The 19,690-nt window shown below is 37.3% G+C and overlaps 1 protein-coding gene across 6 annotated transcripts in view; it reads right to left on the bottom strand.

The window, feature by feature from the left end:
- LOC131078405 (uncharacterized) overlaps nucleotides 1-18,026 on the bottom strand; it is a 32,596-nt gene extending 14,570 nt beyond the window's left edge. For 3 of the 6 annotated variants that reach the window (XM_059218407.1, XM_058016090.2, XM_058016087.2), the window contains exons 1-2: nucleotides 16,762-18,024; nucleotides 10,299-10,729 (exon numbers count right to left, since the gene is read on the bottom strand). In XM_059218407.1, coding sequence (XP_059074390.1) covers nucleotides 10,299-10,729; nucleotides 16,762-17,638 — 1,308 coding nt within the window. In that variant the 5' untranslated portion in view covers nucleotides 17,639-18,024. Of the gene's footprint in view, nucleotides 1-10,298; nucleotides 10,730-16,761 lie in introns of all 6 variants that reach the window. The other 3 variants (XM_058016089.2, XM_058016092.2, XM_058016088.2) reach the window with 2 other exon arrangements.
- Nucleotides 18,027-19,690: the final 1,664 nt, after the last annotated feature.

Genomic DNA, 19,690 nt, shown 5'->3' on the forward strand with positions numbered 1-19,690 from the left:
TTCAACTTGATCCTAAAACCCAAAATCACCTTCTCTAAGTGCATTTTGATCAAATGTAATGATCAAAATGATTGTCAAATCGCTGGACTGGATGTATTTCGTTGTATGCTGAGGTGCAGATCACAATTATATTCGCTGGGCTGTTTTGGGGTATGACACAATGGATTAAAAAAAAAGCCTTATATAGGTGCCAAAGGCTAAGGGCTGTGTCCTTTCCTTTCATCTCCACCTAGGCCGACTTGATAATGCTTTGAATAAAATTAATATCATTTCTTAAGGAGCTGATTTGGTTGCATTTTAACATTTTCTTTTTAAATTTGAATCCTTGGCGCCAAAATTGCTTATTCATGCCACTGCTTGGTGTGATCATTGATAGGAATTTGGACATTTTAATGAGCAAAGGAAGTTCGCTCCTCCAAGGGGGCAAAGGAAGTGTACCCGCTCCCCCTAGAGGGGAATGGAAGTGCAATTTAAATTGCAATCTCCAGCTTGCTCTCAGCCTTCCAACTACCAAGAAACCTCAAAGTACTTCTTCCATTCAAATTTTGCTTTCATGTATGACTTGAAACTTGACTCATTCATATTGTTGTTGTCCCTTTCCTCATCATTCAGCATCATCCAATGATCATTCTTCATGTATTACCCTTCTCATGATGTTTCAAAATCTGGAACTGTCACTGTTGATGAGGAAATCCACTCAGACTTGTATGTAATTAGCTTGTTTCTCCTTCAAAAGGTTATCTCCTTTCAATCTTTTAACATTAATACTGTCCTTCTTCATTCATTTCTAGTCTTGCATCTGATTTGAGCCTTCCTCTGTTGGTATTCACTTGCATTGCTTTGAAAAGTCTAATTTCTGATGGAAAATCACCTTACTCCTACAATTCGTCTTATCTCTGCCTTAAATTTGCTTGAATAACCTCTGATGTTACCCTGGCTATGCTGGAAATTGCTTGAGAATCAATCTGAAAATTGCCTCTGTTGCTGATCAAAATAGCTGCAACCATCATGGAATTCAACCTTACACAATATTTGCTTAGGTTTATGCTGATGTGAGGAATGCGCTTCAGGCTAGCTGGGATCAAACCTGACTCAGGTCTGCACCAGATTAGCTCCATCTGAAGAAATTCACCTTCATTTACCCTATGTGTGATGGAATTTACTGGGAAATTCAATCAAAATTCGCCTTAATGACTGCTGCTCCTGATGTTCTCTATGCAGCTGATGAAATTTGCTCCTAACCGCTGTTGGTCTGCTCCTGGATTTCGGTTGCACTCAATGAATTTGAATGTTGAAATGATTGTATTGGTGCTATTCCTTATATGCGCTCTTCTACTTCCTAAAGTTTTAGTGAAGCCCAAATATGCCACGGGTGTAAAAAAGGAGGGGAAAAGTGTAATAGTAAAGAGGATATTGTGGTAAAGAAGATGGGGGAATGTGGTAAAGAGATGCCACGGAGAGGATAAGGTAGAAGGGATGTGGGGTAGAGTGAGGTGGATGCTCTCCCTTTTGCTTAAAATGCCTTCAAAAAAAACCTTTTCTTTCATTCCAAAGTTGTGGTGGGGTCCATGCAATGTCAAAGGCAATTGCAATGCCTTAAAAAAAACATTTTAAATTCCCAGGCCAGAAGTTAGTGAGTCCCAGCAAAAGAGTCCTTAAGAAAAACCTATTTTAATTCTTCATTTTGAGTCTAAAGTGGGGCCAAACATGCTACGTGGCAAGGAATAAGAAGACTTTTAAAATTTTCATCTTTAAAGTTTGTGGGCCCAAACAATGATACGGTAGAGAGGGAGAAGACTGTGAGGTGAAGTGGGATGTGGAAGTGAAGAGTGGTAGGGAAAGTGCCACGTGAGGAAGGGAAGAAGAGGATGTTGGAGGAAAGGGAGACATAAGGGGTATGGATGGAGTTAAGATAGAATAGGGGTAGGGGTAGGGTGGAAAGGGAGTGTGGGTAATGTAGGAGATGGGGTAGGATAGATGGTAAGCTTAGGGGAATAGGGGAGATTTAGGATAGGATGTAGGTTAGGAAAAAGGTAATTAGGGATAAAGGTGGGAAATGGGAATGGTTAGGTGGGTAGGGAGGTTAGGATGAGGTAGGCAAAGGGGTGTGATATGGAGAGTAGAGGAGGTGGAAGTGGTAGTGGGGGAGTAAAGGTAAAGGTAGGAAAGGGGAATGGGAAGGTAGATGGTGGATAGGAAGGTAGGTGGGTAAAAGATATGGGGTGAAATGGAAGGCAGTGAGGGGAAGTGGAAATGTGGGGAGATGGAAGGGAAGAAAAGAAGGAAGGCAGGTAGGTGAAGGGAAGGGTAAGAAGAATGGAAAGGAAATGGAAGGGGAGATGTGAGGGATGTGGTAAAGGCATAGAAGGGTGGAAGTGGAAGGAAGTGGAAAGTAGAGAAGATGGAAGGGCTGTGAGGTGAAGAGGGAGAGAGATGGAAAGAATGGAAGGGTGAAATGGTGATGGCGAAGGTGAGGAATGGAAACGGGAGTGATCGGGTTTGGGCACCCACTGGCTGTGCTGGGAGAAGTGGAAGTGATAAAACCTTGGCTGGGAAAAGGAAGTGCTGTCAATGCCTCGGTTGCTGATCCAGGCAATCAAAGGAAATTTTCAAGTCTTAGCCAGATTTAGCATTTCATCCCTAGCCTTGCAAGCAAAAGATGGGTCATTCATTTCAAAAGCCCTGGTAACTAACTGACTTCACTTCATCCCAAAGAGACAAACCTGACTTGATTAACTTTTGACCCACTACACTTCTTCAACACAAAGGCTAATAGCAAAATACTCTTACCACCATCCTAGAAAGCAAAAAAAAAATGGGGGTCCCCATTTGCAATGGGGCGATGTGTGAAAACATCACAACAGAACCCAATTAAATATTTAAGGAATGCTTTATTAAATGTATCCAAAGCATGATGTTAAGTTTAGTGCTAGGTTATAAATATGGAACAATTTTTCAAGTTTTGATATTGTGACAAGACAATCCTATGAAAACTCCACCAACAAAATTAATGACACAAGAATAGAAACTTACCCCAATTTTTGGGGAAGACAGTTTTGACAATTAGAAGTATTAATTTCAATGCATGAGAAACATAAAATTTTGCAAGAAGACGGATCATTGGAAGTTTGATCTTCTAAAACAAAGTGTCACAAAAATTCAGTTGATTTAGAAGTCGTAAGTTATAACACAAGTCAAGAATAATATGTTTGGTTAAATATTATATGAACAAACAAAAGAGAACTAATTATTAAAAATACAAGAAAAAAAGGTGTGAAAATTCAGATCACCAGAGGGATTTTATCTCTTGAAGTAACATTACTTTCTTATTTATAAAGTAATTTTGGGCCCTAGCCCTACAGCTCAGGATATTTTTGAATCGTTTCATACATCTATGATATTTATATAGACATCATCATCTGTGTGAATTCATTTGTGGCTTAAGCATTTGGCATGGTACCTCTCAAAGTGGCATTTCTGGCCTATTCATCAATGAAATAATTTTCAGCTCTTCTACAATTTGGGATTCTCTGCTTCATTACATACATCTATAGTGAATATTAATTTTATGGCAGCATTGTTGTCTTCAAATTACGTAGTGAATTGAATGTGCTTAGATTGTTCATTAAGGTGTGATAAGAAATCAGTCGGCAACTCTCTTCCATGTGGCCAAGTTACACTGCTATCATCCACTTAAAGATAGCATCACTTCAGTTTCAAATATTAAAATGAATGCAACTTTCTCATATTTCCTCATATGTAAGTTTGCTATAACCTGTGATAAGCCAGCACATTAAAATTTAAATCCTTTCTGTTTGTTCATAAGAAGCTAAAATATTTATCTTTGTCTGTAAGCTCCTTGAGAGGTTTGACCACTTTATCAGGGGTATCTTAGTGAAGAGAGAAACTGCATCAAAGCTAGTCTATAAGTCTACTTTCATTAAGTTTGTGGCCATTACTATTTACAAGTGTTGACAAAATTAGTATGGTTTTTGATGGAGAAGAAAGTGTTGCGCACAACTAGATCCAACTTATTAACTAAGTAGCTAGCAAGCATGAGGTAGGTGACTATATAGCATATAGCATCAAGAATAGGCCTAACAGAAACTCCTAGCTTGTGTATCTTGGTTGAGCTATAAATCTTGGACAACATAAAATCTCTAGGAAGCAACTTGCTATTCACCTCTGTTCAAAGAGGATTCAACTTACAATTCTTCTCTGCTTAGGAAGGATTCAACTCCATTACATCCCTTCTAAACTTTAATGGCACTTTATGTACATGCCACTACTATTCAAGTGGTCCCTCATCTTTCCAATGAGATCATTCCAACCTTGTTCCCTTTTCTGCTTAAAGCACAAAAAGTCCTGGGCATCCTTAATTTCCTTAAGTGCCTGTCATTCTTCCTTTCTGATCCTGGTTCTTCATGGTTTGGTCTGTCACATTGTTACAAAACAATCTTGTCTAATCTCTTTAGTTGTCTTTTGGTCTTAGTAATAACCATCCAATTATCAGTCTCAAATTCTGCATTTTTACCTTTCCTTCATAAATTTGTACTTGTCTTTTTTGATGATATCATGTCTACTGTGAAATTTGGGAAGAACATATAATGGCTAACAATGCTACTTGACAAGATAACTTTTTTCAGATGAACCAGAAGAATGGTCACACAAATGCTTAGGTACAACTTTGAGAATATATATTGGAAATGGAAAGGAAATTTTGTGGTATATGCACTTTCTATAAATGAATAAGCTCAATCACTCCTTTTTGTGATACTGGTCCTCAACCAAATTAGGTTGAAGCATCAGAACTAGAATGGCAGCAAGACACTTTGATGAGGCAACTCATTCAAAAGATTCAACACGACCCAACTTCTCCAACAAATTTGTGTGGAGGGATAACTTACCATGGTACAAGGATAGGTTGTATCTTTCCAAGGATTCTGAGCTAAAATGGACATGGCTTGCCCGCAAGAGGACATTCAAAACTGTTGACAACTTGAGGGTGCATTCTTCAAGGAGAAACTCAAAGGTGTTCAACATCTTCCATATCAAGTCGAATAAAGAAGAAAAAATCTATGGATTTTATCATAAGATTACCAACTCTAAATGTATGAGCATGATCGTGATTATTGTAAACAAACTCACCAAATATGCTCATTTTTGTGTTTCGTTCCATCCTCTTTCCTCAAAGATATTAGCCATTGCCTTTATGGGCACAAAAAATAAAACTACATCAGAATTTAAAAATTAGTCTGTTGTCATGATTCAATTCCCGCAACAAATATTAAAGAAATTCAAAAACTACTGAAAAGTTGAAAGTGAATTCTTCAGGGAGTTACTCAAAGATCTTCACCATATTCCTTGTCAAGCCAAAGAAAGGAAGTACCCATGGATTTGACCAGAAGATTCCTAACTCTGAAGGTATGAGCATGATCATGGCTGTAGACAGACTCACTAACTATGCCCATTTTTGTGTTTTGTTACATCCTATCTTCTCAAAAACAATAGCCATTTGCCTTAATGGGCACAATAGAGAAACTACAAAGAATACAGAAACTACATGGTAATACAAAAAGTGGAGTCTGTGATCAAGATCCACTTGTCACAAGCAAATATTAAACAGAACTGTCTGGAATTCTTATAACTTGCTGTACTGACACTTTTCACCAGCCACAATTAGACAGGCAAACAGCAATAGCAAACAAATCCCTTCAAGAATATGATCATTGATTTTCCTTTGATAAACAATCTCAATGGGCCTGACGGTTACAAGTGGCCAAATGGTATAATGTTTCTTTTCATTCAACCACCAGAATGGCACCCTTTTAAGAATCATATGGCTATTCCCCACCACCCACAACTTCATGTCTGCATCAACACTCCAAGATCCAGGTAGTAGAAGATTGCATTCAACTTTAACAAGTTGCAAAACAGAACCTAGAGGATAGCTTGGTCATGGCACAAAAAAAAGAATGAAACAACAAACACAACAGCAAAGAAGTGAACATCATGTTGAGGAGGGGATGCAATTTTTCTCTGTTTGCAACCTTCCAAAGAGACATCTCTAAGACAACAAAGGGAAACAAATTGGCTCCTTGGTTATGTGGCCCCTTCAAGGTACTTACTCAGGTTGGCAGCCATGCAACTTCAAGCTAACTACATATTCAAGAATCTGTCCCATTTTGCGTATGTATTGTTTGAAGGTGATTGGTCACAGAAACTCTATATGGAGGATTGATAGGAGAACCAAGCAGTTCCATAGCAACTCTACCACGGAGTATGGTACAAAGTGGCAGAATCTGTCAATGTGTTCAACAAAGGAGTATACATGCAATAGCACCTATTTTCTAGTGGGGGGGGGGGGGGGGGGGGGACATGTCATACTCCTACATAATGTCCCCTTTTTGAAATGGGATTTAATAATAAATGATAATAAATTAAATAAAAAATTAAATAAAATTAAAATTTAATTAAGCCCAATGAATGGTCAAAAGGCATGAAATGAAGAGTTGTGACTCCCTCAAGAATAAGATATAAAAGGGAGATCATTTCCTTGGCAGGAGATCATCAAGGAGGAAGGAAGAAAGAATGGAACATGTGAATCAAGGAAGGATTAATGAAAGAAGAAAAGAATAGGAAGAAAATAAGGAAGTGACTCTTTCAAACATCTAGATTCTTCTAGACTTCTAGTCCACCTCATAAGGGTTTATTTGGTTGCCCCAACCTATTGAGTTATAAATGGGAGTTAAATATTCGTTTGGGCAAGCATCACTCATCTAAACCCATTTGTTACTTTGATACTTATGAGGTTGCCGCTCAAAGTAGCACTAGTTTCTTACTCTATCGTAAGTTATATTTGAGTCAATCCCAACAATTATGTGCATCCTTGCTTCACTTTTTGTGTTTTTTGTGTATCTTGTTGCTTTATTTTTTAGGATGTCTTATTTTCTATGTAGGTATCCTAACATTAGAGGTGTTTCTATAAATTGAATACACCCAACATCATCACCTCCAACCAAAAGAAGAATTTTAAAGCAGAAATAAATATAAAGAAAATGTGGCTAAGAGGACCATGATGCCTTGTTCCATATAATGAAATCTGAAAGGGAATCTTCTCTTTATTTTTTCTTGAATAGACACAAGCCTTAAAACATATGATTTTGCAATTTATAAGTTGGGCAACAACAGCATTAAGGCCAAAAAGCCAAGGTGAGGCTGAGACTTTTTTGTTATTCTATATCATATGAACAGATTTTTGTTTATTCATGGGTAAAGGAAAAAATAAATTTAGTAGATTCTCAACATGACAAATCAATCTTTTTTCTGGTTTTTGTGAGGTTGAGCAGCTCATTTTTCACAAGAGTCGTTCATCCAAGTTCCTTCATTGGTTCAAAATTCTCGTGGGTTCATTTGCAAAATTGTTCACCAAAGCAGCAGTGGAGACTATGGGTCACATCAGAAAAGAAATAACAATCGTGGAGGTGGCTATAGACTCACTGCAATTCAATAGAACAAGACCTTAGAGACAAGGACAAGATGAAATAAGAGTAGAGTTGCAATAACAATGAATCATTTGCAAAATTCATTAAAAATATTTTCAATCAGTGAGAATCTATTTGCTATAAGAACAGGAATTGAAATTAAACTGAATTCGAACATATATATTGATAGCACATAATGTAAATCAGCTAATAGGAGGTGCAACCCTGTATTACCATAAAAAATCATAACCATAAGTGCCCTTGAATCTGGAAGAATCTCAAATTAGATTAAAATCTTGAAAATTTGGGCAACTTGTTTGATACTTAAGAGAAAAAAATTACAGATAGCCATTATTCCATTGCTTCTAAAATTGTGCAATTTCTGTCAGTCATATGCCTAGCATTTTAACAATATATGGTTTGGAAATTACTGAAGCTTCTATTATTTCAAGACCCTAATTTTAAGAAAATTAGAAATGCCCTTTTAAAGAAGAAATGACATATTTGAGAGGTTTTGGCCCCAACATATTTTAATTGAAATAAAAGGAGTATAATTGAGAGGTCGTTAGCAGCCAACTTATATTAATTGAGAGATAGTCCCTGGAATAATGGTTCAATTCATCATAAGAAATGCACAAGCATGCAATGCACTGGGAAAGTAAGGGGACCAAAATCATTTATTTATCAGTGCTCCACAGGTGGGTCCAGATGATGTCCCAAACATCCCAAGGACTTAGGGACTTGAAGAGGAAGTCTCTCATTTTCAGGACTGGCCAACTTTCTCCATTTGGTGCATAAAAGGGGTGAGTGTTTTAATAAAAAACTGTTAAAAAGCCCTAAAACGCTAAACAAGTGCAAGTTGCAATTGTGAATTCAGCAGATTTCATTTTCTATTTAAAGTTTTTTCCTGCTTTTAGTTTGTTCGAGTTATTTAAATAATCCTCCCATCACTGTCCCCCAAGTCCCCAAAACCGCATCCTCATGTCCTCACATCCCCCCACCTTAAAATTCAGAGAACCACTGATATTTGGGTTGTCACATGTGCATAATAATTTATTTATTTCTCATTAAAAGTTACATGCATATAAAACAGACATTAATAATACCTACCAAGAAAAAGGATTCATCACAAACTACCAACATGCACATGCCATGGATACATAATTGGCAAAATCTCTATCATTAAAATTTAAAAAGGTTGGCAAAACCAGATTTGCATTTTATTAAGTTGACTGAAGCAATTGCATGTGATGAAAGCTACCCATTTGTTCTATGGCAAGTGGCAAAATGTGTAAATACTGGTAATAGGCTAATATAGAAAAGATTGGAAAGCATATTAATACTTTCCAAGGCATAGCAGTCATGACCCCAACATGCACAACTATTGAACTAGCCCTTTCCTCAGTTCTAGCATGCCATGTGCCTTAATGAAATAAAAAAGTTTGCACACATACTCCAATGGATCTTCAAAGAAAATTTCAAACAACAAAAGGGCATCACAAAAAATTGCATATGCTGCACATTTATAATAAATATCAAATAACCAGGCATCTAATCTTCATTGGGGAAATGAGATGACAAAAGGACTTTTTACTAAATTGATGTACTACAGCAATATGACAAATGGAGTTAAAGGACACTGCAATTATAATATGTTTCAGCTACATTGTAACATATCCTCTTTTGTTTCAGTTAATGAATTGCCTTTGTCTAAACACCCTGCAATTGGGAAAGAGAAACTTTTGCATAAAATTGTGTTAATTTTTTATTTGCATCAACATTTGGATTACACCAGATGATCCATCCCCAGGATGAAAAATGGATCATGTGGTGTGATCCCAAACATCAATGCAGATATCATGTGAACATAGTTTTCTCAAACAAATGAATTTCTCTTTCTGATTCTCAGATATCTCTATATTCTATACTTTTCCACCTGAAAATTATGGCAATAAAATATGATTGAACTGATAAAGTTGGGTTAGTTTCAACTCATCATGATGAAAGTATGATAATATACTCTAGATTCCTTTACAAAGTTCCATTAATCTTAACTAGGAAAGATGATTGTCTATTATGACAACCATTGTGCAGTATTTCATATTCTACATCAAGAGATGAAGCAAACTAAATACAGATACTAAAAACTTATTGAAATCTTGCATAGCGTTCCATGTATCTATACTACTAAAATATTATGATTGCTTCCTAACCTTGTATGATTAATGTTTTCCAATCAGCACAATCACAGGTTGATAGTTGCTGGCCAAAAGAAACATAAAATAAACAAATGCATCTAGGAATGCTGGACATATCCTCTAGTGATATTCATTGTGACTAAAACCTTTAATGTATCATTTCACTTTGCTTATCATCAACTACGAATCTTAGCATGTTGTCAATCCTATATTTTGGCAATGCTTGTCAAGTTATTATTCTCATGATAACTTTTTTAAAAATTAGACATCTTCAAGTGCCAAGGAAACCAATTCAAATTGATATGCTCCACGGATAACATAAACAGAATCTAAATGACTACTATCAAAACACTCCAAACAGAGAAAGTGATGTTTTCATAGTGACTGATATGAACTGCAAATTAATGTGTCACTAAAAGCCTGGATTTTGCAATGCACTGAATGCACAAAGAGCTGACTAAATGAGACACTATTTTTTACTTGGAAAATGAAACTTTGTTACAAGAATGGAATGATAGCACAAATTTAACACAGGCAGCACAGCTTTAATATCTATCAGAAACAGAAAAAGAAGGGTAAGTTTCAACTTAAGACACAAGAATGATAAGTAACTAACCTCATTGATTCCAGGAAATTTTCTCTGGTGCTTGGAAGAATGCAAGTTGAATTCCAGTTTCTCCAACTCGGCTTCAAGCTCTGCTTCAACACTGGTCATGTTCTCCATTTTTTTGTCAGGGTCTCTAACTGAAGCTCTCCCATCAACCTCACAGGCCTCATTTGACAAGGCATCAAGAGAAGCATCACTCTGCCCTTGTTTTTTACCCAAGGGATTTCGCCAGGTTTCTAAACAAATACGGGCATCATCAGTGAGGTCTTTCACAGACCACGAACCTCGCATCTCTAGCTCTTCCTCTAGATCCTCAACCAATTCTTCTCTTTGCCTCAGCAAACAAGTTAACCTCTCCATTTCCCTCCTGCTTGACATGACTGTGGACATTATGCCAATGCCAACTCCAAAACAAACCAAAAGATAGCCTGCAGATGTATCTGTGAAATATAAAGGTTGTAATCAACCCAAAAGTTCAAACATCTATAAAACAACCTTATAATAGCAAAAAATCCTGAAGCCAAAACAAGAATTGCATTTTAATCAGAGAGAAAGGGGAATCGAGACCACATGTTGAAGCTCAAGGCCGAGTAGCAAAGTATAGAAGACAATGCAACGTTCAATTATTGTCTTAGGCATTTGAAGGAAAGTACATTATGCCAAATGATTCCTTCCACCATTTACTTACATAAGGTAGCAACGATGGGAAACAGTTCAAAGTAAAACGGTGTCAAATGAAAAACTTCAAAATTTTAGCAGTATGAGATTTTCTTTACACCATACTTTATATTGGATAGCAACAGATGAAAACATCTATAATATGAGCATGCTAAATGAACAGCTTCAAATTTTCCACAACGAATGTTACAAGAATGGAATTAATTTGCTTTACAATTACATCAAAAAGGATTTTACTCCCAGAGACATAAATGAAATGTCAAAAATCTACAATTGGTTCTTCAGCACCCTCCATAGGAGATGATAAGCTAGTATCATTCAACTTCTTTTTTTCCTCGTTATTCCTCTCCTTTTTGTACATTGCTGGCTGATCAGGTTTATCATACCTGTGTTAGTAAGTATCTTGTGTGCTCATCTTGATTGGTGTAGCGTAAGCTCTACTCCATTTTCATGAATGTTGAAGTGGGCTATTAATGGTGCTTGTGAAATAATTTAAAATACTGTGGACTTTTCATAAATGTGGAACCATTTGGTGAAATGTAATCAGGATTTGGATGCCATTTTCTGATTAGGAAATTGTGACTAGGTGGTTGAGCTATTTCTATTAGACTAGCATTAATGAGATGCTTGCGTGCCTATCTTGATTGCAGTGTATAAAACATGATCAAATCATTATTGGCATGCACATTTTAGCTCAACTCCGTTTCAGGCAAGTTGGAGTGAGTTGTTAATGGTGCTTGAGCAAAGTTTAAAATTGCCATTGGCCTTTTGCTAAGCAGAAACCCATTTTGTAAATTGTCATGAGGATTTAAATTCCCTTTTCTGATTAAGAAATTGTAACCAATGTATCTACATGATGAGACCATCTGGAGCTCAAACTACTGTTGCATATCAGGAGAGCAAGCAAAGATGCTTTGCAAAAAAGCATCTTTCAAATGGCTAAAGCTCAGGCAGCTTCTGAACTTGCTCAAGTAGCTTGTATACTCCATGTGAGGTTTTCTGGATGAATAAGATGATGAAGAGTATGGGCAACATGTGAATAATTATTAATAAACTTCCCATCGAAGTTGATGCCTCCTAGAAAACTCTTAAAATATGAATATCGCATGAAGCAGAAAACTCATAAAGGACCTCGACTTTATTTGGTTCCTCATGTGTACTCTACGTACCCTACCGATGAATGAGAAATCCGAAATAATTGACATGAATTTAGCGAAAGCTTATTTATATTGGTTTGGAGTTGGTTTTCACAAAGAAGATCCAACATTGTACACAGATCAACTGCCCAGACATCCCAAATTCTTGATTTGGACCAAGATGTCATCTAGATAGACAACCACAAATTTGCCAAGACAGGGCAAAAAAACATAATTAACAATGCAAGTGAATGTTGCATGAGAGTTCGTGAGGCCAAAAGACATAGCCAACAACTCAAAGCCCGAAGAATGTCATCTAGCTCGTTTTCACAAAATCATAAGGCTACATGCAAACTTCATTGATATGTATAAATCAAATCAATCTTAGTGAAGTGATTAGCTCCCTAAAGGTGATTTAGAATATTGTCAATGTTGGGAAGCGGGCATCAGTTCTTCACAATGGTTTTGCTAAGACTCCAATAATCTCTAACTAACTGCCACTCATCATGCACTTTATTTACCATGAGTATGATCTATTATATTTACATGGATAAGCCACTATCGGAGAGGTACATGATGCTATCAACTCAATGATGGAGAAGAAGACTACCATAATTGAGAAAAAAACAAGATTCTGAAGAAACTTTCTTCAAACGAATGCAAACAACTCTCATTGATCAAGAAAACAAAATTTTTCCCTAATCCTCATGTGGAGGATGTCATTACAAATGAGTTTATTGACTTTGTGTTAAAACTTGAACCAGAATATAGAAAACTGAAACAAGATACACAGAATTTATCCTGGGAAAACCCTCCCCTTGAGGGTGAAAAACCCAGCCCACAAAAATAATATCTTTATTGAGTTCTCTAAAACAAATACAAGAATTATTGATGACTTCAATCGACACTCAATAAGCTTGAGATACTTCCTTTACAGATACAACTTCTAGACTGTAGAAACAGAATAGTGACAGCCTCTTGAAACTCACAGGACTGAGTACAAAAAATGTGATTATCATAACAAGTAATAACGATACCACTCTCAGATCAATATTCACAATATAAAGACTCAAGAAGAGTTACTGATTTTTCACAAGAGTCTCTGATATTTTCTATATACTGAGATACTGAATATAATATCTTTCTTCGATAATATATATATATCGACCTACGATCCGTAATAATATGTCTCTTATAAGAGATGAAAAAATCACCGTTGCAAAGTCTCATCGCATACCCCATAAGTCGACCATTACTCTTCACAAAGGGAAAAACATGACGAAATCCACACGGAATAGGAACAGATGCCAACGCAATATAACTCCACATCGGATAGAAACAGCTGCCAACGCTAAGACACAAACACAGACGGCAACCACTAATACAAAGATGAAGAAGATGCCTTGAGAAGTTTCGCACATAAAAAATCGGAGCTTGAACCGAACACAGATAGAAGAACTCTCTCGCAGCTACAGGAACTTCAACACTCCCTATTAGCAAGAGAGAGTTCTTCAATATGTCATCACATAACAAGTACACAAAGCTGCAATGAGAAGAATGTCAATAAAAAACTCATCACAGATTTTCTCAAATAAAAAATGTTATCTCAGCATAACAATATTCACCATAGCTACTTCTAGAGGGTGAATCAGAAAATAGAAAATAAAGTCATAAGAGTCAAACACATGACTTCCACCATGGCTACTCCCAGAGGGTGGATCCACCATAGCTACTCCCAGAGGGTGGAACAAGGGATTTCACCTCAACTTCTCTCGCAGAGAAGAACTCATTAACAAGGGATTGCACCTCGAACTTCTCCCTCACAGAGAAGAACTCATTAACCAAAAGATGTGGCTTCCTCTGAAGCTGAAAGAATCAGACTCCCTTTGAAGCTGAAAGTCAAGCTCCCTCTGAAGCTGAAGTGAGGCTCCCTCTGAATAGTAATTCCTCCTCTTCAAGAAAATGTCTACTGGTGCCAACTCAATCTCATGGCAACCATCATCAAGGTCTTCCTTCCTTGAATGCAATTTCTCATCATCCTTTTATAATTTTGCTCAGCAATGGAATTTCCATTCACTTGGATTGATCACACTGAAGCACCTAGTGATGATCTGATGGCTGTGTGGCCTTTGGCCCTCGCCATCACTCATCATCTATCCACAATATCTGCCCCGTGCATAGTTTAAGCATCATCTGAAGAACTGTCGTTAATACCATCCACAGCAAAGTGATGGACCAACCACATAAATGCGACAGAAATCCACCTGTAGCAGGGTGTGCCAGAATGCTAAGCTGCAATGCCCATCCTAGGACAAAAGCACAGGATCTACCTTCAAGCGGTTAGGCTCTATAGGAGGAACCCACTCTGATACCATGTTAAAACTTGAACCAGAATATAGAAAACTGTAACAAGATACACAGAATTTATCCAGGGAAAACCCCCCACTTGAGGGTGAAAAACCCAGCCCACAAAAATAATATCTATATTGAACTCTCTAAAACAAATACAAGAATTATTGATGACTTCAATCGACACTCAATAAGCTTGAGATACTTCCTTTACAGATACAACTTCTAGACTGTAGAAACAGAATAGTGACAGCCTCTTGAAACTCACAGGACTGAGTACAAAAAATGTGATTCTCATAACATGTAATAACGATACCACTCTCAAATCAATATTCACAATATAAAGACTCAAGAAGAGTTACTGATTTTTCACAAGAGTCTCTGATATTTTCTATATACTGAGATACTGAATATAATATCTTTCTTCGATAATATATATATCGACCTACAATCTGTAATAATATGTCTCTTATAAGAGGTGAAAGAATCACCAGTGCAAAGTCTTATTGCATACCCCATAAGTCAACCATTACTCTTCACGAAGGGAAAAACATGAGCCATGCATAATGAGCGGTTACACCACCGACAAGAGGGGAAGGCAACAGACGAAATCCACACGGAATAGGAATGGATACCAACGCGATATAACTCCACATCGGATAGAAACAGCTGCCAACGCAGGACACAAACACAGACGGCAACCACTAATACAAAGATGAAGACGATGCCTTGAGAAGTTTCGCACATAAGAAATCGGAGCTTGAACCGAACACAGATAGAAGAACTCTCTCGCAGCTACAAGAACTTCAACACTTTGTACACTCTAATGATCAAAGTATTTTCACTCTTCATAACAAGGATAAAAAGAATGTTCGTAATTGGTGTTACCTCCATGGTCAAACATTCCAACACATAAAGCCTCTCGTGATCAAAGTTTTATCACAAGCATTTTATTTACTATCTGAAACTCACTTAATTTGAATTTCAAGATTCTTTTTTGAAATAATTTTCTTCATGTTTAAAGTTTGCTTTATCATTTAATATATCTAACTCTCTAACCTTACCTCAATAGGTTGACAATTCATCTTCATACAAGTGGAATTGAAGCACATACTCCTTCATCCACTTAGTAAAGCACAACCAACTGGCATCACAAACGTTGAGGACTTGGTGCACGTGCATTCAAACTTGCACTTTCTTTAACACAAACAAAATGACTACAACGAAGAGGCAACAAATTTGTGGAAAAGAAAGCTAACTTGGATGTTAGCACTGTCCAACAATCTGAATTTTTGGAGATAGATAGCCAACATACTATTAAGGTGAGTGCCCATGGCAGTCCTTGTGGTTCTTCTCAACTACCTACATCATTTGATGTTGATGATGATGCTGATGATCTTTATGAAGACCCATCTGATGCTGATTGTTGATTTTTTTTTTTTTTTAAATTAATATTAAACAATGAATATCCATCATGAATTTAGGTTCCAAAACTGACCTTGAAGTAGTATTTTTAATTATTATGGTAATTTTGTTTATTATGTGTATGTTTTGTAATATCATTAACTTGGTTCCTGTTTTTAGGCTGAAAATACTGTATGATTTTCTATGTTTTCTATACAGACATACCCAAAAACTAACCTAACTCCCCCAAAAATTTTGCTATACCACCATAACTAAAACAAAGCCCAAACCAATAACTTAGCATATATATACACAGAAATTGTACACGTGCAAGCTTTAAGAAAATTTGCATGGCAAGAAATTATGTGTCTAGTATTATAACCACTAACACTAACATACTTCGATGAAATCCACTTCTCATTGTCTGATTTATCAAGCCTTCCTTCCTAATCAAGCAAATTTGGAATCTTCTAGGAGTGGAAGAAATCCCACAAATAAAATCTTGACTCTACATTAAAAGCAATAAAATTGAACATACAGAACGTATAATAAAGATTCCCTCCCTCTAATGGGGAATGCTCATAACTCTTGCAATATTTAGGAATTCTATAGATTTTCCTCAACAGCGCACTCTCTGTTACAAATAGGATGACAGCTGTTACAGAGAAATGTCACTTTTTACTAAAGCTTTGTTGAAATTAAACAGCATTTGCTACCCCAAAAAGATGATGATGTACTACAATGATGTCAAATATATATTGTTGCCAGAAAACAAAGACATAATACAAAGTTTTCTTGAAAAGCAATACACTAAATCAGTGATTAAAAAGAATAATTTCTTAAAAATTTGGTTTGATTCTAGCGAAGCAATATTTATAATAATAGAAAAAGAGAAGCTGCAGTACCTTGAAATGGGAAATGCTTGTTGGATTCGAAAGCAGATAATGTTGACGAATTATATCCACACGTTTTTCTTCTCTTCGTCATACCTGCATTCCTTGAACTTTGACTGGATTTTCTTAAAGAAGGAAGTCCAGTTGTAGGGGCAGGCTCAGGTCCATCACCGTTTATGTCATTATGACAAGAATGTCCACAATCTGAACCGGGTATTGGAAGCAGCAGAGGAGAAATCCCTGCTCCCCTACTAACTATCTTATTCCCATCTGTAACAAGAAGAGGCCTTTGCCGTTGCCTTGTCCTTTGCCTTCCACATGAGATGCAACTACTATCGCTAATTTCATAATTAACAAGACAGCTTTCGAGGGAAGACATAGGCTTATTAATCGCCGCCCTTAAAACCCTTCCTCTACCTCTAAACGAAGAGGATCCTCTTTTCCAAGAACCATATCTTCTCCCAAAGCCAAATTCGCCGACAAAATTGTTTGCAAGCATATCAGGATTTTCTCCAAAATGACTTTCCTGGAGAATCTCTTGCTGCTTTATTCTTTCCCCCGATGGATCTTTACCATTTGCCAGACCAGGTTTGCTGTCGAAGTGGGCAGCTTCATTTTCCATAACTTGCGACTTAGAGAAAGCATTGGATTGTTCTTCCTCCGATGATAACAAAGAAAAGGCTCCTCCAATAATCCCAAACTTATTAGGATTTGCATTATCCTCTACCTGACATGTAGAAGAATTCGGAGCATTTCTTGTTCTGTTTCTTGTTCTAAGTGTAGGTCCCAAATTTCCGTCATCGGTTAGATCCTTGTTTCTGTTAGCCCTGTTCCAATAATTGGCTAAATACCCAGACCCTGCAGCCGCTACAACCATCCACATTTCCATCTTTCAAGCCAATTCATGCCTGAAATTGCCCATGCAGAGTTAATTAACTAGCAATTTTCGTTTGGATTTCTTCCTCTCCATGGCCACAAATGCAACCATAAAATGCTATTATTCTTCAACAGGAAGAACCAAAATCGGCCCACGAGATTCCCGAATCTACAAAAGATTGCTAAACAGTTCCTACAAAACCCTAAATCTGATGCCAAAATCGCAAATTTGCGTACCGGAATTACCCACAAATATAACTCCCAAACCAATTTCCAGCATTTTTGTGATACGATAATAAATGAAAGGAATGAATTGTATACCAATGTCGGATACCTTTGTCTGCCTTATCATACCAAGCGGGTAAAACAAAGCTAGCTATGACATAGCTTTGAACCATATACTTTTTTATTGATTGAAAATAAGCGTTTTTGTATTTTAAATACGAAATGTCGATAAGGACCTTTCAACAAAGAACCAGGATTCCTAAATTGTCGATAAATTAGAAGAATTGAAGAGCAAGTAACCAAATAATAATACTGAGTACATGTCTTTATCAAAATTAACATTTTTATTGTACAATTTATTTTAATCTAAATAAACAAATGAGAGTTGAGTTGACTTGATGTCTATAATTTAAAATAATGTTTTTGATATTAAAAGCAGCCAAAACAAGGGGGCTAACCTAGGTACAGACCAAGAAACAGTGGCAAGCCAACTGTCAGCAGAGCAGCAGTAAAATTACAGCCCCCTCAACTTTCCTCTATCAAAAACAATTATCATTCTACGCATATTCACCAGATATATATAAAATTCTTAATAAACATTTTAAACATTTGCCACGCAGGGCAATAGGTAGATAAGTTCAAACATAAACAGAAATTAAAACTATAAGCCTAGAGGCTACTAGGGTCAAGCAAAAAACCAGAGGTCTAAGACATAGGAGTGAACTAATTCTTTTTTCCATGGCTTCTCTTGGGGAGGAGCTTCCTAGCCTGTTCCTTGGTGAGGAATTTGAAGAGGGCCCTATAGTCATCATCCTCCTTGCCTTTGCCTTTAGTAGCATTTTCTTGCAGAAGACACAAAGTGGTCGTTGAGCAATGCATAATGTTCAAAGCAAACTTGGAGATGTCCTGCAGCTTGTTTTCCATGGCCTCCATTTTGCTGGTGATTTCTTGCAAATTATCAAACAAACCCTCCACTTTCTTACCCAACTCTGCCAGGTTGTTGTCCTCTTCCTCCTTTATGCTGCTCACTTTGTCCACCACCATCATCTTATCAAACCTAAGGGTCGGGGAGGGGGAGTTTGTTTGGGATTTGGAGTCTGCCTCCGGACTCATGGAAATTTTTGGGCTCTCAGAAGCGTGGGTGGAGCTAACAGAGTGGGGGGTCGAGGTAGAAAGAAACGGGGCCACATTCTCAGAGGGGATGGAATTCTTAGTTTCATGGGATGAAGAGGGATCTCTTAAGGATTTCTCAGGGGGTTTGGAGGCCAATCTCACAAAACGGCGAGGAGTGTTGGCCTCATCGGTAATCTCCATATCAAAATCAATCTCCTAAATTCTAACTTTCTTTGGGGTTCTAGCCTCCTCAGGGTGGTGCTTTTTGTTCTTCTTGCTGCAGGAGCCAATTTCAGGCAATCAAGGAGGGCTTGTATCGGGTTTATCCGTGGCAATGGCTAGGGGAAGGTTTTCCAGCCACATTCTGGACAGAGATTGTGTGGGGTGGGCAAAGGGCCAAGTGGAAATTGTAGAGGAGAAGGATGAGACCTTGGTGCAAAATGAGAAAGTCTTTTCCTTTTTTCTTGGCCTCGGCAATATCTGTAACATTAGAGTCCAGTGAGTGCAGCAGAAAAAAAGGAATGGAGATAAGGTCTTTATTTCTAAGATGGTTAAGGAAAGGGAGGTGATAATAGTAAAAGATCCCATACCATCCTTCCAGAGTGAAGTATTTCATCACAATATAGCAAACCTCATCCCACGATGGTGAAAGCTCCTCCCGGTTGAAGTCGCCCGCCCTCTTCACAAGGTTCTCCCCTTAACGGAAAAACTAGTTTAGGCTGGTAGT

Source organism: Cryptomeria japonica, chromosome 3, assembly GCF_030272615.1.
Source record: "Cryptomeria japonica chromosome 3, Sugi_1.0, whole genome shotgun sequence".
In the NCBI taxonomy this organism is placed as follows: domain Eukaryota; kingdom Viridiplantae; phylum Streptophyta; class Pinopsida; order Cupressales; family Cupressaceae; genus Cryptomeria; species Cryptomeria japonica.